At 39.6% G+C, this 26,347-nt stretch overlaps 1 protein-coding gene across 3 annotated transcripts in view; it reads right to left on the reverse strand.

Moving 5' to 3' along the window:
* Window positions 1-1,533: 1,533 nt before the first annotated feature.
* THEMIS (thymocyte selection associated) overlaps window positions 1,534-26,347 on the reverse strand; it is an 86,624-nt gene continuing 61,810 nt past the window's right edge. For 2 of the 3 annotated variants that reach the window (XM_065056884.1, XM_065056882.1), the window contains 3 exons: window positions 21,667-21,820; window positions 12,005-12,158; window positions 1,534-7,609 (listed from right to left, as the gene is read on the reverse strand). In XM_065056884.1, the coding sequence (XP_064912956.1) occupies window positions 7,600-7,609; window positions 12,005-12,158; window positions 21,667-21,820 (318 nt within the window). In that variant the 3' untranslated portion in view covers window positions 1,534-7,599. The remainder of the gene's footprint in view (window positions 7,610-12,004; window positions 12,159-21,666; window positions 21,821-26,347) is intronic. The other variant, XM_065056883.1, reaches the window with a different exon arrangement.

Genomic DNA, 26,347 nt, shown 5'->3' on the forward strand with positions numbered 1-26,347 from the left:
CAGATCAGACTAATTAGGTTCCAACAGACTTTAGGTATAATCTAAAAGTAATTACCACAGCTGCCAGCTGTTAAAATATTAAGTTAATTGTGCTCCAGGAAAGTTTGGGGAAAAAAAGATGACCTTTTCTGTGATTAGCTTAAATTTAAGCCAACATGTGCTTTGAGAAACAAAAAGAGCAATTAATACAATAGGGAAAACAAACTTAAAAATTGCAAATGACTGTAATCGAGATATTTGTAACACATTTTCAAAAGCAAATATCACCTTACCTTAATTTATTATAACATTAGGCAATACTTCGGTAGTTTGAAAAAGAAACATCTTTCTCAATACAGCATCAAGCATTTATGTATTCTTTGTCCCAATCCAGCATGCCAGCCAGTCAAGCAAAGGCTATAGAATCTGGTCAGCAATTGCAATTTGGAGGTTGATGCATGTATAAAAGTTTTAACAAAACACAGGATGGTGGATTCTTACAAGTAGAGCAGATCCAGACATTTTGAAACAGAAAAGATGCATCCTGGTAAGAAAATATACGGGTATCAGAAACTAAGCAGAGAGAAAAGCATCAAGAGAAGGCAATACAGCTATGGTAGGATGTGTCTGGAGAAGGACGGGAGAGCACTGGAGGACGCTGCTTGCTACTTAGAGCCACTGAAAGCTGACAACGACCAAAGCAGAGCTATACCCAGCAAGGAGAACTCACAAAGCAGAAGGGATTTTCTTACTCAGCATTAATCTGGGGTTTTCAGCCCTGTTCTGATGCCTTTTACACACGTAATCTCTTTGCTGAGGTCTGCTTGGTATTAGGCAAGACCTGTTTCTGTTTGACAGAGGTGCTGTTAGAGAAAAGCACCAACACAGCTGGCTGCAGCTCCAGAAAGTCAGAAATTTAAACTTCTCTACATGCTTGCCAATAGTGAGCCTAATGGGACTGAAACAAACAATGTTTGGGAGAGGAGGAGGGAAGGTTAGACATAGATACAGGATTCAAAATACAACTTCAGAGAATAAGAATCCACCAGGAAAGAGCCTGAGCTTCCTCAGAGGTTGGGCACTAGTGCTGAACTCTGCTCCCCTCCCACAGCTCTGCAGGGCTGATGAGGAACCTTCCTCTTTTGAGTCTACTCTACTCACACCCAGGCTCATCCAGGCTCAATTTAGGCAGGTTAGCTCCTGATTTCTAAGAGATGCACAGTTTTCCATGCGTTTCCTACAAGAGCAGGATTTCTGAGGAATGGTCAGAAGTGAGGTCCTTTGTCCTTTTCTGCATGTTTGCAACTGGGAGCAAAGCCACTGCAAATTGGACCTGTGCTTTACCAAATATTCTCCTAAACTGTTCATAATACATGTATGTAAGGGCTGACCCCTTCAGTAGTCACCCTTTTTACTCCATCAGGGGGATGGCACCCTTCCTGTTCTCTAGGAAAAGTACATCTCTACAGAGCTGTCGGCAAGTATCAGCAGTCACTTTTTCAGCTTTTTCAGTTACTGAGACATAGAACTTCACAGGTAAAGAAATTATTAGCAAAAATGCAGAAAAACTTTTTTTTTTTTTTTTCCAAACAGGAATTGGACTCTTGGGTTTCCCCTTTCCTATGATTCCTAATCTGTGCAGAATTGGTTGGGCTCTCTTCCTTTCAAGCCTTTGTTCCCTAATCATAATAAAATGCTGTTTGATGGTGGGAAAAAGCACCCTCCTCTACACCTGTCAGGTGTGAAGGAAGGGCAAAGACATTCTTGCCCAGGACAGACTTCGACCTGGCAGCTAGACGGTTCTGCTGGAAAGTAGAAGATGTTGATTCGGACCCTCCCAGAAATAAACCAAAACTGAACCTAGTATAAATACTTTCATTGTTGGTACACAACATTTAAAAAGATCCACATTTCCTAAAAGTTAACTGTCCAGCTATGTTTCCAGACCAGGTCATGTTGCCTGACACTCCTCAGGAGGGTGTTGTGAGCTGTGGACTTCCAGTTCCTGCTATGGAAGGCAGTGAGATTCAAAGTGATAGCGTCTTTTTACAACATTTCCCTCATCCTAACCTTGGTAACTCCAGGAGGAGCATGTTGTCTATTTCTGATCCTATGCTGAGCCTTCATATACAGACTGCAAATAGCTGGCACCTGAAAAAGGTCTGAAATTTACTTCAGTTTAATTTTCAAAGAAAAATCCCAGCTTGATACCACCTCTCCCACTGCCATTTCATTTTTGCAGTGATGCTGGACATCAAATCACTTGCTGGGCTCTGTTCAATTTAAGTTTGAAGTGCTTACAGCCCATAGCCACAGAGGCATGTGGTCTCCTGACACTAGGATGTTTTTTATATGATTTAAGAATTTGAATTTGCTTGGAGATCTGAACCTAAGCTCTTTTTGGATCTGATCTTCCATACTACAGATGAGAAAAATGGACCATGAGGCACCGTAAGAACAACTTGCATGGCATGAAGTACAGAACTGGCCCAGGCAAGGAACTCTAGGAGAGTCCAAGGGCTGCAGATCTGTCAGACTACACCAGCTAGAAAAGTCTGTTCCAGCTGGGAAGCACAGACAGTCATTCAAAATGGGGCTCAGCAGGCAAGAAATGGAGGCAGAATCACTAAAGATTTGTTGCATTTATACCTACTTAAAATATGACCCAATTTATGTAACAAGGTTATCTAGAAAAAACTTGATAATTTTTTAACGTTTTTTAACTGATTCATGCCTAACCAAACTCCCAGGACAGAAAATACAATGAAATAAAGTCCTTAATGTCTCTCACTTCCTTCAGCAAACAATTTATAGCTGTGGAAAAGAGTGGCACAAACTAGGAAAGGACTGCAGCAGTTATGGTGTAGTATAAACCAGTCTTGCGGACTGGAGAAAAGCTTAATTTTAGAAAGTCTGTTTCCATCTCTCACGCAGTGTTATCCTCCAAAATACTAACAGATGTGATCACTAAATATAAGAAGAGCAGGCAACTGGATTAAGGCAAAAAAAGAAGATACTTTTTGCTGGCAACATCTCTGCAGCACCACGTGGATCTGAGCCCCACTCAGAACTTTCCTCTGCACTCTGAGGTCCAGGTGGACTATGTGGTCACTTGTGCTTTTGCAGAAACAAAAGCCTGTAACTTCCGAGGCTGCCCTAGGAAGAGCAAGGCAAGGTCTGCCACTTTCCAAGGCTGGCCTGAGCTGCTGGCTGCCACCAGTGCTGCACCCAGAGCCGCAGGAACAGTGTCACAGAGAGCACTGGGACAAGGCACTTGTACATACAGGCAGTTCTTAAATCCTGGTGGGATCAGGCCCTTGAGACATCATGTAGCGGTTTCCACGTGCTCTGAAATCTTAACTCACATGAGGAATTTAAAGTTATTTGAGAGCATAAAAATAACTGGACTGAGCCACTCATCCCAGTTCCCCCCTCTGGTGGTGGCCAGCAGCAGAGGACTGTGGCAAGAGCATCAACAACCAGGCAAAGGCTGGGCAATCCCTCCTGCCGCCCAGCCTGCAGGCAGCTGGCAGTCTGCACTTAGACCAGACGTTTTATCAGTCCTGGAGAAAGAGTCATAAAAGGCTACCTGAGGAAATCCAAAAACCCAAGAAAAGAGACAGGGAAAGCTCATCAAAGAGATGTATGATTGCAAAGCACAAGAACGTTCCCCGCACACAGCTGCATTAAAAAACAGGAGGGAGGAAAATTAAAAGAAAAAAAAAAAAAAGGCAACAACCTGCAACTAATACATGAAGTAGAAGCAAGAAAACTCTCTTCAGACTATCAGTTTTAAGGCAGTGTCAAGGAACCAAAAGTTAACACAATACAGACACATCAAAGTGAAAATATGTTAGGGGAACACATGGGCAGTCTTGAGGTAGGAAAAGTATAAATCATGTTAAGTGAATAGATAGGAAGAGATAGCAAGAATAAAGAGCAGCTTCTCTTTGGAAGAGTGTGGTAGATAAGCATTTGTTTGGCAGGTTGCATTTAAACAGAAGAGCTCTTGGCATTTAAAGAAGAATGCAGGGAGAAGATTCTTCTTATCTTCTCAAGCACAAAGACTGGATTTATAAAAAATGTGCATGTTTATCATTCAAACAGAAAATGCCATCTCACTAAGGGCTTATGCACACATGGAGTGCTGCAGAAACAGCTGCTGCTGAGCAGGCCTTCAGTGAGAACACACTGGAAATACTTCTTAGCATCAAAAAAGATAAGCCTTTAAGCTAACAAGTCTGTGCAAAAGCTTATGCCAATCTTTTCCAAAGCAAATATCTTATGATTTAAATACACTTGTATTCTCTTCAGGCATAGTGATCATGGTCTATGTTCAGCTGAAAATGGCTTTCCCCTCTTGAGTGCGTTCTTCTTGAGCAGTAATGTGTGGGAATGATAATGAGGTCCCTCAAGGACTGCTTTGTCAAACACCTATTAACAAAACATACAAAATCATTGTGGTCATCTGTACAGCATCAGGGAATCACAATACTTATTAGGTCTTAAACACTGAACATGAACCTTTTGCTGGGATTTTTCTTCATGCCTCCTCCCTTCTTTCTGCTTTCCCCAGCAAGACTGGATGCCCTTTCCTTGCAGCGCAGCAGCACAGCCTGTCTTCCATGCCAAGAACTGAATATGAATGCCACTGTCCCCCTGCATCATGTAAATTGAGCAGCCAAGCTAGTTCTCATTTCTGTCATGAGATACAATGTTGGCTTATATGTCTGAGGAAAAGATACTGGAGACATCTCTGCAACTAATATATTTACAAGGTTCGTAAAATCTGCCACCTCTACTCGAATAAAACTTATTGAACTCAATGAGGCTGAATACACAAGACAGATTGTTGCACATCATAAGGGTGGCAGAACTAAACTTTTGATGTGGCAGGACCTATGCGAAGAAGAAGAAATGCTTCTTTGGAAGTATTTTAAAGGGAAGAAGTTACAAAAAGAGCTGATAAGTCTAAGTTTTTTTCACGAACTAGATCCCAAATGCTTTTATAGAAAGTGTGAAAGAAGTTTAGGTTTGGTGGGAAAGCAACTGCATCCCACCCTGTTCACACCCATCCTAACACCCAGACCAACTAATGAGTACCCTGTTTTTCCTAGGCTCTCTCATCCTCTCCTTGTAAGTCAGATGCTCCAAGTCCTCAGTCATCTTCGTGGCCCTTTGTTGGACTTGCTCCAATATGTCCACGTCCTTCCTGTACTGGGGAGCCCAGAACAGGACACAGAAGTCCAGATGTGGCCTTGCCAGTACTGAGAAAAAGGGAAAGGTCACCTCGCCTGACCTACTGGCACTGCTCTGGCAATGTAGTCCAGGAGGCTGTTGGCTTTCCTTTGCTCCCTTCTAGCTGCAGAAGTCAGGCTTCTGGTACTTTAATGAAGGAAAACTGAGTTAGTAATGCATCTTTCAGACACCCAGCAGAGGATAGCATCACATTCAGCAGAAAGAAAAAGAAAAAAAAGGTCAGTAAAATACACAACAAATTCTTTTTATTCAAATACCAGATTGCATTTGCTGGCATAACAAACCAGGCCATTTTGAGTTGTTACAAAGAGAAATACAAAATTTTGTGAAAAAAACTTAAAATATATTTTAAATACACACAAGTGATATGTCAGCCAGTTACAAGTTTTGTACACACTCGCAATCCTCCATGTTAACTAGTGATTTGCAAAACTCTGTATGCTACATATGCATGAAATCAAGGTACTCTGAGCAATATTCTTAATATCTAATTTGTAACCAATTTTGATAGGAATGAACCTTTTTCTTGAATAAATTAATGTGAGACAATATTGAGAAATTCTAAATTATTTTGCATGAGTGAAAATTAATTATTCAGTAGAATTGTAATAGGCCAGTCTGAAGATACTATACTGTCTGTTTGAAAATACTTTTTCTTTAAAGTGTATTAAGGCATTTCTGTGAGCATTTGCTTTTTAACTCCCCAGTAGGACTGAAAATACAGTATGTCTAGGCTTTCTAAACATGTTTTCTTTCTCTACTCTGCTGTCTGGGATTTCTGGATATGCCACTCTGATCAAGCTGCTGCTAAGCCTCGAAACTCTTGGCACATCAACTGTGTATTTACACATTGGTTCTCAATAATTTGAGAGTCAAAGCACTGCCAGAGGGATGTGTACTTGCCCTAGATTTAACTCTTCTAGATACACAGCACTTGCTATGAAAGTGCTGCCCACTTATTCTTGCATGCCATAAACGATGGATATCGACTCACTCTGCCAAAATATGAGAATTAGATCCAGTGCCACCCAAAGATGTTAAACTCTACCTGTGCAGCTCATGTGATTGCACACAGCGATCCCAGACAGGAATACAACAGCTCTAATATCAGCACCAATTACATGCTCGCTGAGAAACCCACTGAGATGCTCATCTCTGTAAGCAGGGGCTCTCTCTGCCACTGCTCAGCACACACAGGGCAGGGGCAGGGCACAAAGGGAGGTCCCTCCTGGGCCAAGGAGCTCTTGTATGCTTTCAGATGCCACATTTGGGTCTTATTTTTCACTCTCAGAACTACAAAGTAAAAGGAAATTCTTCAAAGCAAACACTTGTGTTATTTTAAAAAGGAGTAGAGATTTTGCTGCTCTTTCCATTCCCACTCTCCAGTGGGGCAGTGTTGGTTATTCACACATGAAGCCTGGAGGCACCTGGGGCTGCCTCGTCTCCCACATGCTTGTGTGGGAACACAAGGTACCACAAGGTGCAAGTGAAGCTCTTTAGCACTGCTTTTTCAGACCTCTTAAAGAGGGTAGCACGTGCCTTTTTCTCAGTTGGGAGGGCTGGCACAAACACTGCTCTTTCATCTCCAACTTCCGTCCTTCCTTCCTGGCTGTGTTTCCAGCAAATTACTGAACACAATAGCAAAATATGCAACTCTTGTGTGAATCCAGATAATTTAAGCTGTGCAAGGAGCTATGGAGATGACAATGGTATCTAATTTAGGCACCCACTGGCTGTTCTGAGTAGCACTTCCCTCTGGGAGGAGTGGCGGTGTTTTCCAGGGTGAATTACTTACTGTACAACAGTACTACTTGTGTGATAAAGCATTGCTCATTGTCTGACAGATTGTCAGAATCTGGCTGTTTCTAATTTTGAGCCTTAACCTGAAGCACATGAAACTGGCTTAAGAAATGGATGTTCACCTCAGACAATGCTTCATTACCCTTTCTACCCTTCCCTTTTCCCAAAACCAAAGGAAACAACCATGCAGCTGTTTCAGTAAAGGATGTTCCTTTTGTATATGGCCTATAGTGGTTCATAAAATCAACTGGATTTTCAGGTACAATAAGAATGAAGGATTAGACTTGGTATAATTATCTGAATTAATTAATAAATACGTACAGAAGAACTTTATGTCTTCAAAGGGTCATGATACATTAGCTGGTTTGACTTCTTATTTAGGACAAGTGAGCAGTTTAGCCTCTCAGGGGATTATCATAGTTAAATTACAGCCTCATATGCTCTTCATGAGACAAGAAGGACACTTCCATGAGCTGCTTTTTCTTACAGTTGCGAACAATCTTCATGTGTGAAGGACACCGTATCTTGCTTGTTTCCAGTTAATTTCACAATTATTTTGCTTCAGATGTCTCTGAAAACAAATGAAACAAAATGACAGGGTAAAATAGGAAATCTTAACTTTTAGATTTGAAAATCACACTGACAGTGTAGGTGAACGAGCTCTTGAGTCAAATTAATGTCTGCGAGTTAGGGCTCATCTGTGCCATAAAATGGTTTGTCAGTGAAATTACACCAGCAATTCCAAGACTGCAGCAAAAATAAAGCTAATATATGACTCTGACACAGCTATGCCAGCAACTTTGCCTAAATGTGTGGAACTCATACCGGTAAATTTTTCTTTTACTGGTATTGCTTATATAGTTTACGGAAATGTTTGACCAATACAGGGCAAAAGTGCTCATTTAGTCAGTGTAAGATGTGGCTCCAGCAAAAGTTTTCCCAGTGTTTCTCCATTGTGATTACATCCATGATGCCTGTGTTATGTTGCTGGTCTAGCAAACATGGGAAAAGAGATATCTCCTCTTGCAGAGTCTTCCAACAGGTCATACCTGGGGGACCACAGGTGCAGGCCTGGAGGGAAGTTAATTAATAATTTAATTAATACTTAATGCTAATATGCCAGGGTGCTAAAATTTCACCAGTGCATTCTATTCCCAGGTCTGCCATGCTACAAAAACGCATGTTTGAATCTGCGCTCTGTGGTGATGGCAAGACCCATGCATGGAGGAAGAACATCTAAATAATCATGGTATTCTCTTAGTCCCCACTTTCCTTAGGGTCTCTGAAACTACAAGTGCTTTGGGACAGGCTGCTGGAAGTCCTGACTGTGTCAAAGCTAAGAACTGAATTACAGCTCTCAGAGCAGCAGACTGTTTGCTTCCTCTGGACTCTTCCTTCCTTCTGTAATCAGCTTTGATTGCATCCTGGAAAAAAGCTTCAGTTTGCATGTTAGGGAAAAGTGAAAATACCAGGCAAAAGAAAAATTAACTAACAATGAAACTTAGCAAAGCAGGTGATGCCCCCGCATCTGCATTGGAAACTACTTAAAAGGAGAGGGACTTCCAAAAGTGCTGGGAACATATTACTCTAGTAATGGATTTGGGTTCCTCAATTCAGTATCCCTGAGCCTGCAAAGTTTGACTCAGCCTTTCACCAGAGGTAAAGGGAGCTGCAGAAGAAACAGCTAACTTAAGAGTGTCATTGGTACGAAAGCTCCGGGTAAATGTTGTGGAAAAACATTACCAAAGGATTAATGAAACAGCTGTGGGGTCAGAAAGGCTGTTTTTCATTATAAATGAACTGTCTGTAGTCTTCTGTTATATAGGAACCTACATCTCAGCATGAGGTAAAAAAAAAATAAAAGTTTCACCTCAGTCTGTTTCATACAATTACTTTTTTTAAAAGTCAACACAAATAAAAAATAGAAGTACTTTGTTCAAACAAAACTGCGTCAACTTTTGAATTCATGACAAGAGGAAAACATAGCTGTGTCATTTTTCAATTCCCTGTTGCATTTCTCTCTCTTTTTTACTTTTCCTTTTTTTGGCTCCTACTTAACAAGCTCCCGGGCTTAGTCAGCTGAGGCCATTCCTTTTCCAGCACTCGTGCGACGTTCAAGTCCAGAAAGCAATGTCCTGAAACAGCTTGACACCAGTAGATGTTTCCAACTCTCCAGGTGGCTGGACCGTGTTGTTTCTGTCCTTATCCACCCATGAGGTTACAAGCAGTTGTCAGCACTGGAGACAGAAGCTGCCTTCTCTGGTTTTGTTGCTGGGTTTTAGTTGTTGTTGCTGCTTCTGCCTGCCTCCATCTCATTTTTGTTTGCAGGGACGTGGGATGGGACATTATAACAGCACCAGAGCTGCTCCAGTTCATTGCAATGAACTTTCTCTGTCCTCCTTTTTCTCAGACCCGAGAAAAAATGGTATTGACAACTTCTAAAAGACTGTCAGACTGAGGGCTTTCTTTTTAAAACAAAAACAAAACAACCCTCTCCAAAACCTGCTCACAGAAGTAAAAGGAAAGAAGCTTGTGTTGTTAGAATGAAAGCCACACATTTGAAATGGTTTCAGGGTTTCTTTCTGCTTTGTCTTGAATCTTTAATGAAAGGTTAAAATATGTTAATGGTGGTTGTTGCTATAGCAAGCTCAGGCATCTGTAGTCAAGTCCCTTGTTTAATTGCTTATTGTTCTGGAGTGATGAGGTCATGTTAACACCATTGACCCTCTGGCCACGTTTATTATATCAAAATTAACATAGCAATGACCTGAGGCAAGTCTCTGTTCTTTCTTTCTCTCTCCTGCTTAGAGTGAGGACTGGTTCTTTCTAGTATCACCCTGGCATGCTTTGGCCCTGACTGTGTTAAGATTTTTTGGGGGCACTGGTGAAACACTGCAAATAATAAATACTGATTTTCTCAAAATATACCTGACTGTTGAGGTTTGATTCCATATTTCATTAAAACCTTTTTTTTCCCCCCTAATGACTCTATTTTGAAGTAATTTGGATCAATAGATTTAATTTTGATAGATCCTCTATATCAAATAATTCAAACCTGATATTAATAAGTATCATAACGGTTATTTGCAGAAGGGACAATGGGTGGGAAATGGTTGACTGATGATGAGTTCTTGAAGTAGAACTAACATGATCGAATGCTAGGCATTTGGCACCAATACAAGAGACAACACATTTTGTGCATTATTTGCCTGTAAGTAAGCCTAGAATGGCTAATTTTGTTACTTTACTAGCCCTTTCAACTAGATGTGTAGCATACCTACTCAAAAGCTTCATCAGTCCTTTTACCTGACTAGAGGCTTTATAGGGCTTTTCCCCACTTTAAAGGTTAATTTTATACGCCCACGGCAAATCTTTATTTGTCAAAATGCTCAAAAGTGCAAGCACTGAAGCCTGATAGAAATTTTAAGTGTTAGATAAAAGCCATAATGGAGCATTTCTGATAGCTGGGGGGACATCAGTAGACAAAAGGAGCTATGTGCTTCTTGGTTGGCTAATGATTTCAGAAGGTGGATACTTCTGTCATCTGCAGAGGATGATAATTTATGGGATTGCTTCATAATCCAAGACAGACAGTGTTATCCTTGGAAGCGGCAAAGGTCCTTTCTTTTATATTTTGCTAGTGCCCTCAAAGAAGACAAACAACAAAGTGAAACCTTGCCTCTATTGACAGGGAGTTTAAATGGTAGGTGGATAAAAACGTAAAGAAGCTAGTGTCATAACAGCAAGTAGTATAATTAGAGAGTGATCCTCTGAGCTGACATTGCTTCTTGAAACTGTGCTTTTCCCTTAATGCCTTTAGTCAAAAGAGGGTTTCATTCTCTCTTTCTTGACTTCTTTAAGAGATAGAACAAGTCTCCATCCTCAGCAGTATGTGGACTGTGAAAGTAACGCATTATGTGAGATATACCCTATTTTGTTTCATTTTTCAGTCTTTCCTGTAACTTTGGAGTTTCTGTGGCTGTGAGCAGGGCAAGAGATAACCACATGGGTACTGCACACTGCCCTGGATGTCATGTTTCTAAGGAGTTTGAGTACTTCAGAAAAAAATAAGAACTTATTTCACATTCAGTATGCTGCTTAACTCGAATAGAAATGTTGCATACCATTTTCAAATAAATACATATTACATTTTGAAATAAAATATCACTTTATAATAAAACCATTTTTTTAATCTCTGAAACACAATATTTCAAGCTTTGCTGGGATATCAGGGGTTTCTCTTAACAAGAGAATCAACTCAGCCAAATCAAGTGAAGTCCATAGAAGGCTCACCCATGAGTGAAAATAAACTAGGACTACATAGTTTCATTCAGACCTAGAAAAAAAAGACCTCTAAACTGTATTTAGCTGGAAATGATGCTTGAAGCTTTTAGAAGCAAAGGCCAACTTCACTAACACTTTAAGTCTCTGCAGACTGCCAGAGCAAAACCTCAAAGATTTAGTGAAAACACAGATAATTCCTGAAAGCTTTTTAAGAGACAAACCTTAATGAGGCACAACAAGGCATCCACATCTAAAAAGAAGGAAAGGACTGCATTTAGAGTACAATGATTTGTTACAACAAACTGGCACAAATCAGAAAAATTAGACAGACTTTCCGAGACAAAGCCTTTCTCTGGGTTTCTGTGCGTTTTTGTTAGGATAACTGTTGTTCTAATTCAGGCTTTGCTTCCACCTGCAAACCTGGTCTTGCATGTGCACTTCTGTCACCAGAACAATCATAGGTGCCACTTTGACAAAGGTGACATCACCAAGAATGACAGAGGGTCACAGGCATCAGCTCAGAGGTGCCCTTCCCATGTTACTCACAGAACATTTGGAGCAACAGTGGCATCTCCCCAGGGAAAATCTCCCTCATTTTAAGGAGTGAAGGTCACCGGCCAGTCTGAAAAATCACTCTGCCCACACTTGTTTGCATTTGTAAATGATCACAGGTCACACTCACCTTCTTCCTTCGGAGGATGCATGCTTATTTCTGACTGTGGTGCCTTGAAATATTTGTCTTAAGTTTTCAATTGTGTTTTCATCCACATAGTCGTAGTTGTGTTCTTCCTCTCCCTTTTCTGCCTCACAGTTTCCAAGTCCATTATTTGTTAGATCTGAATAATTGGCAAAATTAACTGTAAGGAAATTGAAGACTCTGCCCTTGTCCCCAAAAATGTACAATTCATACAGACAGCCACAAAAGCAAAATACAAAGAAGCAAAGTTCTCCTCATTTTTCTGATTTTCACAGAGGTCTTAAATGACTTGCTCAAGGTCCTGAACAATATGTGTCAGATCAAGAATGAAACCCCACTGAGTAGTTTTTGAGTGAATCTTTACTCTTAAGAATTCCTCTTTCAGTCTTTGCATAATACTTGTAACTCCAAGTCTGTGGTCAAGATAAATAATCTGTTGTCATTGCCTGTTAGTTGTCCACAGATAACTCTAAGGTTTAACAAAATGGTTCACATGATTGCTGACAGTGTAAAAGTAGGCAGTTAAAATTGTCTGACCATATCAGGAGCAGAGCAGCCCACCTGGTCTGTGCAGCACCTACAATTTCTTTTGTAGATTTGCTCCCATGATCTTGTGTTTCATTGCCTGAAAAGATGAGCTTCTGCAGCTAGGAAACTGCATTGTTATTTTGGGATTTCCTAGAGCCATAACCCCCAGCTACTTCTTATTCAGAAGACAATATAGCAGAGATGTATTCGTGAAAGTGGTTTGAAGTTAAACTGAAAAGTTTTGAAGTACATTTCTTCATGTCACCCTAGACCAACCTTGGCAATGCTGAGGACAAACCTTCCAAAAAGCAGTAGCCTTTTTCCACTAGAGCAGAGACCCTCATGGGAGGCTTCTTTGCAGCTCTAGAGCCAGGATGGGCTCTACTCCAAATTCAGGCAGAGAACAACTTCACCTTGCAGCTTCACACCACAAGCTACAGACCCCAGGGTCTCCTTCCCTGTCTGTGTGGTCCTACTGCTCCCTTGAGGCTAGAGGTAGCTCCACAAGACACATGGGACTACTGGTCACATAGAACAGGACCTGCAAGAGTCAGTCACTGAGTGCTTCATATCTCCAGAGCCACCACACCACTTGACCTAGGTTGTGGTGGGGAACACACAGGCAACTGTATGACAGAAACTCCCCCACCATTTGCAGCTCACCCACAAGGTTAATCAGGAAGTATCAAATTAAGTGGAGCTGAGAGGATACTGTGTTTCTGAAGTAAACAGTTTCACCTGAAATAGCAAAACAGTGTGAAATATTGCTTTTGGTACAGCTGTTACTGTTTGGTTAATTTGCTACTATATAACCTGAAACAACCTGCAAATATGCACAAGGCCTCACAGCTTATCTGACCTCCCAACAAGGCCATGCTTGTCAAATAGGTCCTTCTTTATAGGACTGAGCTGCTCAAAAAAGTATCCTCCCTCTTGTGACTACCATGTGCCCCTTCATTGAGAAAATAGCTGTATATTTTCTTGGTGGTCTCCAAACCTCACTTGTGTTCCTTGTGAGACTCTCCATGACTGAGGTGTCTCTCCCTGAAAAATTTGTAGGACTCATTTCTTTCTGAAGTTGTGCTCCTCTCCTTTATAGACTTTTCAGGCCAGAAATAACCATTAAGCTACTCAAGCAGCTGTCTGGCCACACCAGCACAGAGTTTATCATAGATCAATTTACCTACAAGTCCTCTTGGCACTTTTTAGAAATGAGTAAATTAGTGAAGTATTTCCAGATCTAGGCATCAAAAGGGGAAAAAAATAAAACACAAACAAACAACAGAAACCAAAACCTCAAACCTATGATGAGAAATTTAATGAAGATCTCACTCACACATGTGGCCACTATCTTGTTAATATGCATTTCCAGGTTTGTAGTTAATTTGCAAGTTGGCTGTGTTTGATATCAGGAAAAGTAAACTAATGAATAAAACAGGCACTGAAAGAATAACCTAATCCTTGTGATTCAGCAAGGGAAATATTGTTTGTGCACTTAGACTTGCTAATATGGATCTAAAGTACAGATTGCTAACGGATGGCATAGCTAGACTTTCTTCTTTCCCAAACACACACAAACAAAATGAAATGCTTCTAAGTGAGACAGCTCAAGGAGAAAGGAAATTAATGTCATCAGGCCAGACTAAATCACAGCTGTCCCCAGTCCCAAACCTGTGTAGTATGTCTTCTGAAATGTATATATTTACACTTTAATAAAGCATTAAGCAATGAATGGGACAAGCTGAACAATCCCAAAGGGATTCTGAATGATGAAATCGATGCAATTTCCTTCCCTGATTGAAAAAATGTCTATTAGCCTGAACACTGAATTACCAAATCAGATATGCCATCTCAGCCTGCTAAGAAAATGAGGCTCATGTCATCATGCTGTCTATCCATCCATATGTCAATCTCTTCAAAACTTCATAAGGGTTGGTTTTTTTTTTTTTTTTGCCAATTTCAGTCATATTTGAAGAGGGGGCAGAAGTCTCAATGTGGTTACAAAAGGGAGAGTTGAATTAGTTCCTCTATTGAAAGAAAAGCATGCAGAACACAGCTGTTATACACTCCATTTGGCAGCAGGCAGGAGGATAAATCGGCATGTACATATTGGTTGGCTACTCAACACACACATAGCTCCAGACCTGCTTTTTTCCTTTGATAGGAGTGCCATAAGGGGAGTTTTGGTTATTATCAGGGAAGGGGAAGAGAAGCAGTAGGGCATCACAGACCTGGCAACTTATTAAACCAAATTTCATTAATTCTGCTCTTCCTGGAACAATTTGTGTAATTATGTTTGTCTATAGTGGAAGGGTAGTGCTCTGCAGACTAAAAATTTCCATTTATCTCACTTGCATCCTCAAGTGGGTAGGACTTTTTTTCCCTTGGAATGTATTTGTTGATTTTTCACAAATTTCAAGAGCACAAACAGTTGTCATAACTCTTCATTCCACCCTCCTTCAAAAGGATTAACCCGTCCTATCAGGACCATTGCCTGAATACAACTAGTGCTAGAAACCCCAACTCATGTAAAAAAAAACGCTACACACCTACATGCCTCTGGCCATGACCGTAACAGTTCTATACCTGTGGTAAATATCTCAGTTCAGGATTTATGTTGCATAAATTAACATTCAGCCACATTAATAACAGTATTTATATTCATGCCTAACTTGAAAACAGTATTTGTGAGTTATTATGTGCAATAATATTGTGAACTAAACATGGTAGAACCACATCCTTATTTCTGAACATCACTTAAGTGAAAATGCACAGAACTGAAGGCATATGCATAAGCCAATGTAGTTTTACGAACAGTAGTATTTTGTATGCTGTGAGCCTGGTTCCAATGCTTTTCAGTGCTAATGAGAGCTAATACCTTAGGGAGTTCTACTGAAAACTGTTGAGTGACAGCAGAATCAGAGCCCATAAAACTGATGGACTCTTCCTTGAGATGGTATCTATCAACAATTCCTTTGCATGATGATGTACCATATCTTTAAAAACTATTAAGTGCCACAATCAAAATATTCCGTATACTCTGTAGGTTTTCAGATAGTGTTTGTTAATGCTTATTTCTGCCCATAATCTACTAAGCCATTATGTGGAAAATCATAGAATGGTTTGGGTTGGAACAGACATTAGAGATCATCTAGTTCTAATCCCCCTGCCATGGGCAGGTACACCTTCCACTAGACCAGGTTGTTCAAAACCCCATCCAGCCTGGCCTTGAACACTTCCAGGGATGGGGCATCCACAACTTCTCTGAGCAGCCTGTTCCAGTGCCTCACCACCCTCTTTGTAAAGAACTTCCTCCTAATATCTAATCTAAATCTACCCTCTTTCAGTTTAAAACCATTACCCCTCATCCTATCACTACACTCCCTGATAAAGAGTCCCTCCACATCTTTAGGTCCTCTTTAGGTACTGGAAGGCTGCTATAAGGTCTCCCTGGACCCTTCTCTCTCTAGTGTTAGGGAATAGACTGCCTTAGCTGGTTAAACTAATTGGTATACTGCTTCTTATAGCACTCAGTTAGAAACTACTTATATACAATTTGATTAGGATAAGTAAATTTGCTTAGCATAACTTCTGCAGGTTGTGAACCTTTGAACTTTCTGCTTCGTTATGTAAAAAAGGCCTCAGAGTCCTCAAGCTAGAAGATAAGGGGAGCTGCATCCCTGGAGATAAGTAAAGGAACAGAATAGCGTCTAACAGAAGAATGTTTTGGCTATTGCCAAGAACATACTTTCTCCAGCTGCAGGTGTAAAACATCAACTGAAGCTCAGAACTCTGATTGACAGCCTGTCTGACAAAAATTAAGAGATGCAATGAAGAACAGGGAGGCCCAGACTTGAATTTTGCAGTTGGCCCAGAGTGACACACAGAGGATGAGGGCTTGGATTGTGGGGGTGTAATTGTCCAAGTTTTTGTCTGCTGAGGGTGCCTCTTCAGGAGGCAAACATCTCAAGCTGCTCTACACTGTACCTTGAGAAAAAATTATTTATTTTAGCAGAATTTCTGGCACCCATGCCTGAGCCTCTGCTGTGGGAAACCTAGGGAAAAGCAACTTCCCTAACACTAAACCCCAACTCTCTCAGCCTGTCCTCATATGGGAGGTGCTCCGGCTCCCATTCATCTTCATGCATTTAAGTTTAACCTAATATTTAATTTCTTCAAAAATCTTACATTTCTTGAAAGAGACTTCTGCTGACATCTTTCAGCGTCCTTTTATTTGTGAATTTTCTTCTTTGTCTCTTCTAGTCAATCCTGCTGGTTTTACTGAATTCTAACATTCAGTGATTTCCACTGTTGTGCCCCTCTTTCTGTAAAATAAATCCTCAGTGTATAGACAGCTCTTGGAGAAGGGAAATGGTTGCCACAAGTTGTAAAGGATCACATATTTCAGGCCACATCCTACCTTCCTGCAAGTGAGCAAAGAGAAGGGTGCAGGGCACCATCATGTGCCCCCTGGACTCCCAGTTGCTTCTCTGTGCTGGGCTGGTGGAGTTGGGGAAGCACCACAAGGTGGGATAGAACTGCCAGAGGGAGGGAGAGGTGACAGATGCAAAGTCCCATTTAGTTACCTTGCGCATAACAGTGAGATGCCTCCTCCTTGCAACCACTTCTACAAGCTCTTGTCTGGAACCTCTGCATATTATTGCCATTAAAATCAGTCATATCTAATAAACGAGGGAAGTCTGTAAGGATTCACAGTCTATGCTTTCTTTCTCCTGCTTTACAACAAGAGTCTGGTGAAGAAGAAAGCTTGTTGACGTGTTTAAATATAATTTACCAGAGTGTACTCATCACCCTCTGAAGTTATGTGATCTTATTTTAAGTAATTTTCTTACCTTTTTAAAAACTTATCATAGAAGATGTGTCAGCCAAGAATAAGTTTTGTGTCCACGGCCCAAAAAGCAGGAAAAAGTATCCAATTATTTTTTTAGAGATAGTTACAGGACCGTAGGAGCCAGAGGATCTAGTAACAGCTTTGCTCTAATCAAAGACTGACCTAAAGTGTGGAAGCTGGAGAGAATTGTCATACATATGTACAGTAAATGATTCCCAAATCATACTGTTTATGCCTATGTGCCCAATTCTGAATTCTAGTGGGAAAACCCTATGATTTCACCAAAGAAAGAAGAACTTTTTCAAAATAATTCAAAATTCTGTGCTTTTCTTTTTTTGGGATATTATGTTTAATTTATTTTAATATTTTGCTTAAAGCACAGTAACCAAACATATTGCCCTAAGTGATGGGACAACAAGGTACAGCACAAGGGCAGAAATTTCCTAAACCATATTCATTGCCAAATTTAGTAGATGTTGTATGTGCACCCTAAACTGCAATCAGAGGCCCCCTCCTCTTTTTCTTTCTCCAGCCTACTGGCCTCCTAAATCAAGTGCCTGAAGTCAGAATATATAAATATCTTCCCTAAAATGTCTTGACATCAATAATAAAAAAAAAAAACATAAACACTTTTTTATTGCAGACTGCAACAATTCCAGAAACCTAAGCAATGAGCAAGAAGATTAGGTAATGTTTTAGAAATGCCACTTAGAATAAATTTCAAGGTTAAAGAAAACTGATACAGCAGATTTCTGACGAGGGTTATTATCCTGCAGATATGGCTACTATTTCTAATGCATTCAAACTCAATCAAATATAAGAAAATAATATCTTTAGTGGACAATTCAAGTTTAATTGCAGCAGAGGAAAATGGTTCAATTTCATAGAAACACAGATAATAAATCCTATCTTTATTAACAAGAACTCTACAAGGAACGATAATAGAGACCTTAAAAATAAAAGAAAAACCATGTTTCTTTTCTTTTCTTTTCTTTTCTTTTCTTTTCTTTTCTTTTCTTTTCTTTTCTTTTCTTTTCTTTTCTTTTCTTTTCTTTTCTTTTCTTTTCTTTTCTTTTCTTTTCTTTTCTTTTCTTTTCTTTTCTTTTCTTTTCTTTTCTTTTCTTTTCTTTTCTTTTCTTTTCGGAACTATCTGGCCTTAGTGAGAAATGGTAATTGTCTCTGTAACTGTTTCTTTTTTGAGAGCACAGATTCAACATCCTTATTAGGAATTTGAAACAGGTTGGTGCTTTGGAGGGTGACTTAACATTCATCAGTAGAAGTTTAAAGATTAGTCAGTGAATGGTGCATTTCCTCCCACTCAAAACCCACAGGAGTGTGTCTGTGTTATTAGTCTTGACATATTTTCTAATACATTATCTTGTGAATTAGCAGAGCAGAGTACACTCACTGGAACAGGCAAGCCTGCTGCACGCAACAGTGGACTCATGGGGATCCCTTAGCTGGCCAGGAAGAACTGCTATATCATCTAATCCAATATCCTGTATAATTCTGCAGTTATCTTTGAATTAAGCCAAATAATCTTGGACTATACTAGCACACGTCTTTCAGAAAAACCTTCAGCTTTGATTTGGGTGTGTCAGCCCACAATCCATCCCTGCTCTTTGGTCTAGGTTAAATCTGCCTAGCTCAAATTCATACTATACTCAAATGTAGATAAAGTTTATATAGGGAAATACTCCAAAGAAATTAAAGAAGTAGCAATTTCTTAGTCTTGCAAAATATACTACCACTTGATTTTCTATTTATGTACTAAAAAGGGTTACTAAGAGTTTATTTGAAAACCCTCAGTAACGAAGACTGTTCTCTATCTGATCTTCTGTGAGTAGTCTAAACTAATACAGCATACAGGATGAAGTAAAAATTAAGTAATTGCAGCTTTCATGAGGAATAAGGCAGGAAGCATACAACTGATGAGCTTTGAAATCAGAAACATGGCTAAGAACTGGACCAGCTGGGAAGAGTTAGTGTTACGCATCTTTGCAGGACAAGAGGCAAGCAAGACTTCAGCAACCCTAACACATGGAGTTCAGTAAAGGAAAACGCAAGCTCCATGCACCAGTACAGGCTGGGACTGACTGGCTGGAAAGCAGCTTTGCAGAGGAAAATGTGGGATCCTGGTAAACAAGCTGACCATGAGCCAGCAATGTGTTCTTGTGGCACAGAAATGCAGCAGCCTCCTGGGCTACATTAGGCAAGGCAGTAACCAGAAGAGATCTTTAGCTCTCTTGTCAGCACTGATGAGAGCACACCTACAGTGATGGGTTGAGATCTGGGCTCCCCAATACAAAAGGAACATGGACATTCTAGAGTGGGTCAAGCAAAGGGCCATGAAGATAATAAGGGACTGCAGCAGGTAAAACAGGAGGGGAGGCTGAGAGGGCTGGGACTCTTCAGCCTGGTGAAGAGAAGGCTCAGGGAGCATCTCATCTCTGGGTATAAATACCTGATGGGAAGATATGATGAAGAAGGAGACAGACTCAGTGATACCCAGTGACAAAAGAAACACAAGCAATAATAAATACTCTCACAATAGGAAGATGGTTCCAATACAAAGAATGGAAAGACTTGGTCACTTTCCAGTCCTGTTATTGAGCTGAAGCCTTAGTAATGGTAGCTCCCAACATATTTTTTCAGCCAAGGGATCTCAGTTCAGAACCTACTGCACAGTTCCTGTAAGAGGCACAGGAAGGGACTGTATGACTCCTCGCTGAACAAACTGATATGCTGTATTCAGAAAAATCTTTGAAAAATCTTGACTGTAAAACCGTTATGTGACTTTAGCCTGTGGGGGAGTCTGAACTCATCAAGTAACATCTACACGAGCACTGAGTCCTGTGTTTGTGAATAAGACAGTCCTCAGCACAAACTTTAAGCCTGGCTTACTTCAGTGAGGATGCTTTGGGCATGTTTTCTTCAGGTGTGTCCCCCTCCAGCTTCCCATAGCTGCCTTGCCCCACAAGAGGCAAATAAGGTGTGAAAGATCCAGCTCACCCCTGTAGCATGGACAGCTGTTTTCAAAGTCAAACCCCAGTAATTTGCAGGTAGTTCCCTTGGCACAGAAGAGTACAACATTAACACATCTTCGTATTCAATTTTTTCTGAGGTTTAAACAGACAACACTGTCTTTTGTAGCTGCCGATATGGGAGCTGCAACATTTACCCCTATGAAATCTAATAAAATCATTAAGCAGTGACAAAATGGAGCCTGCAGGGAGATTTTTCAAAGCCACAAAATAACAAATTTGGGATTATCTTTCAAAGCAAACAGATACCAAAACGCCTTTCAAAAACCAGTCCTCAAATAATCGACTTCCACAGCAATAAGGACTAGTGAATATTCAACAGGTCACAGCAATTCTTCACTATAAAATTGGTTTATGTTACATTTGGAAATTTCAATGCACGTAGTTTCCAATAGGCAATTCTTTTCAGGAGTCTCACACACTAAATGACAAGACAAGAAAGAGAAACTCCATGGCTAGTTCTTGTATTGATAACAATAATCAGTTAACAAATGCAGTTAGCATGAGTATTTGTGCTTTTGCCTTCCAAATGTTGCAGTGTTGTAATTAATGTGATGTGTTCATATTTCAGATATAACCTGTGACTGACAGATTAATGAAATACATTTAATTTTTAAAATTAACTGCAAAGCCTTTTGGATTTGCCCTTTTATCATTTAGCATCTCAACTTCAGTATGATTCCTTTCTGAAAAAAAGAAGAACTTGGAAGGTAAGTAGAAAAACTAACCACCTATCAAAAATGCTTGCAAAATCCAAGCAAATGATGACATTTAAAAAATCATCAGTCAAGTAATTTGATTAATATCTTTTTTCTTCAAAATACAAAAATGTGAGTTGAAGACCTCTTCATATATTTAATGCAAATTGCTTGCTTGTCTTTAATACCTGTTGGAATCAGTGTTTTTTGTAACACATGATGTGTAAACATCATTCTAAAGCAAAAGGAAAGCACATCTTTTCCACATGTCTGTTCCTAAAAACTACTGAATATTCATGCTGCAGTGTCAAACAGAGTTTAATACCATGCTGCTGTTGAGAGCTTCAATGAATTTGCCTTATGGCATTTATGGAGGAAGAACAGAAATATTCACTTTCCACCTCTTTTGACTAAGCCACAGATTTCAAGTGAAATCACGGAAGATAATCCTGTATGTAAATTATTTTCCAGGGTTAGGGTTAAGCTTTGTTATATTAATAACTCAAACCATAAAGCTTAACTGACCTTTAATCACACTGGTTTCCACTGATGTAGCTTTCCCAGTCATGTCCTTCTTATTCTCATGATGCACCAAATCATTCTGACAACTAACTTGTAATTCCGAAACACTGGCAGCTTGATTTGAGCACAATTTCTTGGTGGTGTCTACATCGAAATTCTGAAATTACATAGAAGAGCACATTGACTTTACATGTAAATTGTTACTCCAAACTGGATGCATTCAGAGATGTGACACATAAGAGCAACATTCTTTGGGTTACTTCTGTGAATTTAAACCACAAATCTTCTGTTTGTCAAAGTAAGTCATCAACCATGTTTAACATCATGCTTGTCTTTGAGGCATGTACATCACAAAATAACATGATCAGAAGTCACTCTAGGTGAAGAAATTACCTTCAAAACATTTCTCCAGTCTTTTTTTTCTAGGGGGGGGAGGGGGAGGAGGGAGGGGGCAGATGGAGTCTTGCAAACACAAGGCGATTAATATATATCCCTTTTGGCTGATACATATTTCTTTCTGATTAACTTTTTTATTGTATCAATCATTCATTTAATGATTTCTGTTACATATTATATCACAAACTCATATAAAGTCTGACATTTCAATTACATTTGTCCAGTAGCATTCATAGCATAGTTAGATGATAGGAACAGGCAATTATGGAGTAATTAATTACAGTGTTATTACATTGCAGAAAGTAAGTTATATGGCTGCAATACTTGTACCCCTTGAAATTCAGGCTTGATACATACATTTTCATAATTCTGGGCGTTTTCTGTGTGTGTGTTTTACTCTTGTGAGGTTTTGTTTGTTTGTTTGTTTGCTTGCTTGCTTTTAATTCTGAGGTATTTATGTCATAAATACTTTTAGTCAAATAGGTATTTTTCATCTGGGTCAAAAAATATATGTTCAGTGAAGCTATACAATAGCTGCTGTGTAGATACAGTCCAGTTGCATTCATTATACCAGAGAGCATATATTTTAAAGAATAATCAGCATAGATTTTCCATTCAAAACCAAACATCGGTTTTCCTCAGCAATAAAAAAGTCCATCTTATTCAGAGAGAGAAGGTCATGTGGGTAAAACTGACAGTAGCTACACAGTAACAGTGTTGGATATTTTCAGGATCAACCCACACTTTGCAAAAGGACAACATAAGCCTACGTTTTATGACAATCTGCCCCTTTTGGAAAAAAAAAAAGATATCAGCTAGAAAGTCACTGGTAATTGAAACAGAAAATTTGAGAGAAGATATTAAGAAGAACAGATGAAGACGAAGTCTGTAAAACATATGGACAACTTTCCTCAGTGGGTGGGTCCCACTCTGACACAAGTGGAAGACCCTCATTTTTCCGTTAGAAGAATCTACATCAGTTTTTTCCATTTTCTAAAATAAACATTGCAAGCTTGATCTGCAGGGACTGACTGAGTTGCAGTGTTCAATGCAACTCTGTGTGGTACGGGGTATACAATGCTGGCTAGTGCTCTTCTTGGTTGCAAAGGAGCCTCTGAGGTCAAGCAAAGCTTTAAGCAGTGATGTGATACACAAAAACCTCAGGAATTTGAACAAAAAGAAACACAGCTGAGAAATATTTTGCAAAGAAGACAGGAATGTCAGAAGAGGTTATCAACAGCAGAGAATTAAAATAACCCAATGGAAAAGACAATGTTCAAACTAGGATGACGCTCAGCTGGTGTATTGTGGAACAGCTTCACTGAGGTTACAGGACCTTTGTCTTTCACGAACAGAGAATGGCCTTTCTTTGATTTCCAGTTCTTTTCTCGATCATCTGCACCTACACATGTCGATATGTACCACCTGTTTGTTGCCAGTCAGGGTCAGCAAAATGAACACGCACTTTGCAGGTAGTTATTGAGAAATGCCCATCTTCTGCTTGCTTAAATAACAATTTTTCAAAGCTGTCACTAAACTTGTCCTATCCCCGGTATAAGTCATACCTCTTTATCACAAATGAAAGGTCTTGGGAAGGGTAGGGAAACATTCATAGTCAGATTCTTCCTGTATTCTTTTGGCACACTTAGCACACAGAAAGCTTTCACTTAAAAGTCAGATTTCAGGTAACTAGGGAACCTTAATTTAAATAGTAGACATTAAAATATATATTATTCTTTAAAATAATTAATTCCTTTATTTTCTAGTCAGCTCATTATTATTTTTTTTTAAATAATGAATTCTCTTATTTTCTAGTCATCTCCTAATTTAACATATTAATCCTAGCAATCAATATCATGAATGACTATGCTCAGATTTATCTATTTTGCATTGCCTTAACTAACTAAAAACATGCCTTGACATCAAAACAGAAAGATCCCCTCATTTAGAAAAGTGTGACTGAAATTCGTGTTAATCTTATCAGTCACCAGCAAAACCACACACTGTGATACAATGGTTACCTAGGGCACCCTGCAAACAAATTCAAATATGCAGAACTCAAGTATTCAAAAAGAAATAGGATTACACAAACTAGATTGTCACTTTACTATATGCTGAAACCTGATATCGCTTTAACATTCTTAATAGCACTATAGATAACAATTACACTAGAGACCAACAGAGATAAGACACTTTTTTAAACTATATAGGAGTGAAGTCTTACAGTTGTCTTTCAAATTAACAGCACAGGGTTTCCATCTATGTGGAGTCATTGTTCTGCTAATTGAAAGAAGTCAGGATATCAGGCATGGTTTTCAGTACTGTTACTGCCAGAAGAAACACTAATTCAGTTACAAACTCATGATCTGAATCACAGTCATTTGTTATGCCTACTCATGAGGAAACCCTGAATCGCAGCATTTGGAAAATCCAACCAACAGCGACAGGTACGGGAACTAAAAATTTTACCCCAATGGCTAAGCGTTGCCCGTTACATCTCTAGGTTTGTTCATTGTCCAGAAATAACTCAGAAGACAAAACACAAAGCTGTAAAGGTAAGGTGGCGTGAGATTGCACAGTCCCTCTGAGGACACAGGAGATGTTACATCAAAGAAGATACAAAAAAGTGTGAGAGCTAAGGTGAGAACTGAAGGGCTGAAGATGCATCAGTTTAGTAAGAACAGAAGTTTCAGCATCCTGCAGAAGTTGTGAGTGCGTGCAGAGTTTATCTAAGATGCAGGAACTGAAAGCACTCAAATAGCAAATGGAGTTTCAGAGTGAACCGTTTGAATTAATTTCCATCGATTACCTGAAGAACGTAAAGCACTGCACTGCTGTGCACGTGTGTGCGTGAGCCACTTCAGACAGCAAGGCTGCCCTCCCACTGCCCGCACCAGAAACAGTGAAGTCTGAAGCGGTTCCTATTCTTACGAATGACACCATACAAATAGTAAGGCTTTGCCTATCTACAGGCCCAGTCACACCAAACATGTTCCAAAAATGCCCATTTTCCATGCAATTTAAGGGTATGCTAGCACCCCCTTCTCACAGCTCCGAGGTGCATTCTCCTCTGACTTAAAAAATTCAAGCTATTGACAATTGTCGCCCTCCGAGTATATCTTTCATTGCTGTGTCTAATTGCTTTTTGAACTCATTTACATTTCTGATACCAACACCATTTGGCAATGAGTTCCAGAGTTTACTCCTGTATTGTGTAAAATTTCCTTCGGTTTGGTTTTCCTGTTTTTAATTTATTTTTTTACTGTACTACCACCACACAATTCCATGCTGCTGCTGTGATCCCTCTCTATTCATTTTCTCTCTGCATTCAGGTTTTTACTTTTTCCTAAGTCACCTCTTCTTCAGGCTGAAGAGGTTGTAGTCCATTTAATCTTTCCTCTTATAGGAGTCAAACGGCAATCCATGATGCACCAGCTCCTGAAGTTCCTACTGCTTTGCAAGATACTATCAAAAACTACTGAAGTTAGTCCATCTGCCACACATACTTCAGGCAGCAGTATTTGGTCACAACTACTCAGTAAGTCAAGAAAATAGCACGGGAGTTCTCACAGTTAAAAAAACAATTTTGGAGGGGCCCAGCAAAATTAGCGTAACCTCTGAGATAGAATAGCTGAAAGTGACACTCTTAGAGCAAGTAAGGAAAGAAAAGGCTGTTAAATCTGTTTGCAAAAAAAGAAAATAATACATGAGTTCATAATACACATTATTGTTTTGGTTGCTTTTATTCTTCTTTTTTTTTTTTTTTTTTAAACCTCAACAGTATCTAGAACATTCAGAGTAAAGGACAAACAACATTTGTTTAAAGTAGAGAAAAATGTGGGTGTAAATATGAAACCAACAGCTGTCATAGTCTCTGAAAAGGCTGTGAGAGATGTAGTGGCATAAACCAATCTGACAAAACTACGCTTTTCCAGACAGAAAGTCAAGCTGTTATATGATTACAAATGACTCCAGCGAAGAGGAGTACTCATTTGTCGGAGCAATCAGTGCTGGACATGGCACTACACCTTTGGAGTACATTTATTATGAGTCACCCATGCTAGTAGATACAGATCATAAACCTTTTACTGCAATCTTCAAAGACAGCTTGGAGTGGCACTCTTTGCTACCTTCAGAATCCAGAATCTCAAGCCAGAGTTCGAGATACATGTCTTTGCTTTGGCTTATACTGCACAGGTAAACCTGTTAAATGCTTAATTGCTGCATGCACCTTTCCAACAGAAAAAAAAAAAAAAAAAAGCTGTATACGTAGAGTGAAAGTGTAATA

The sequence above is a fragment of the Columba livia genome, chromosome 3 (genome assembly GCF_036013475.1).
Source record: "Columba livia isolate bColLiv1 breed racing homer chromosome 3, bColLiv1.pat.W.v2, whole genome shotgun sequence".
Taxonomy (NCBI): Eukaryota; Metazoa; Chordata; class Aves; order Columbiformes; family Columbidae; genus Columba; species Columba livia.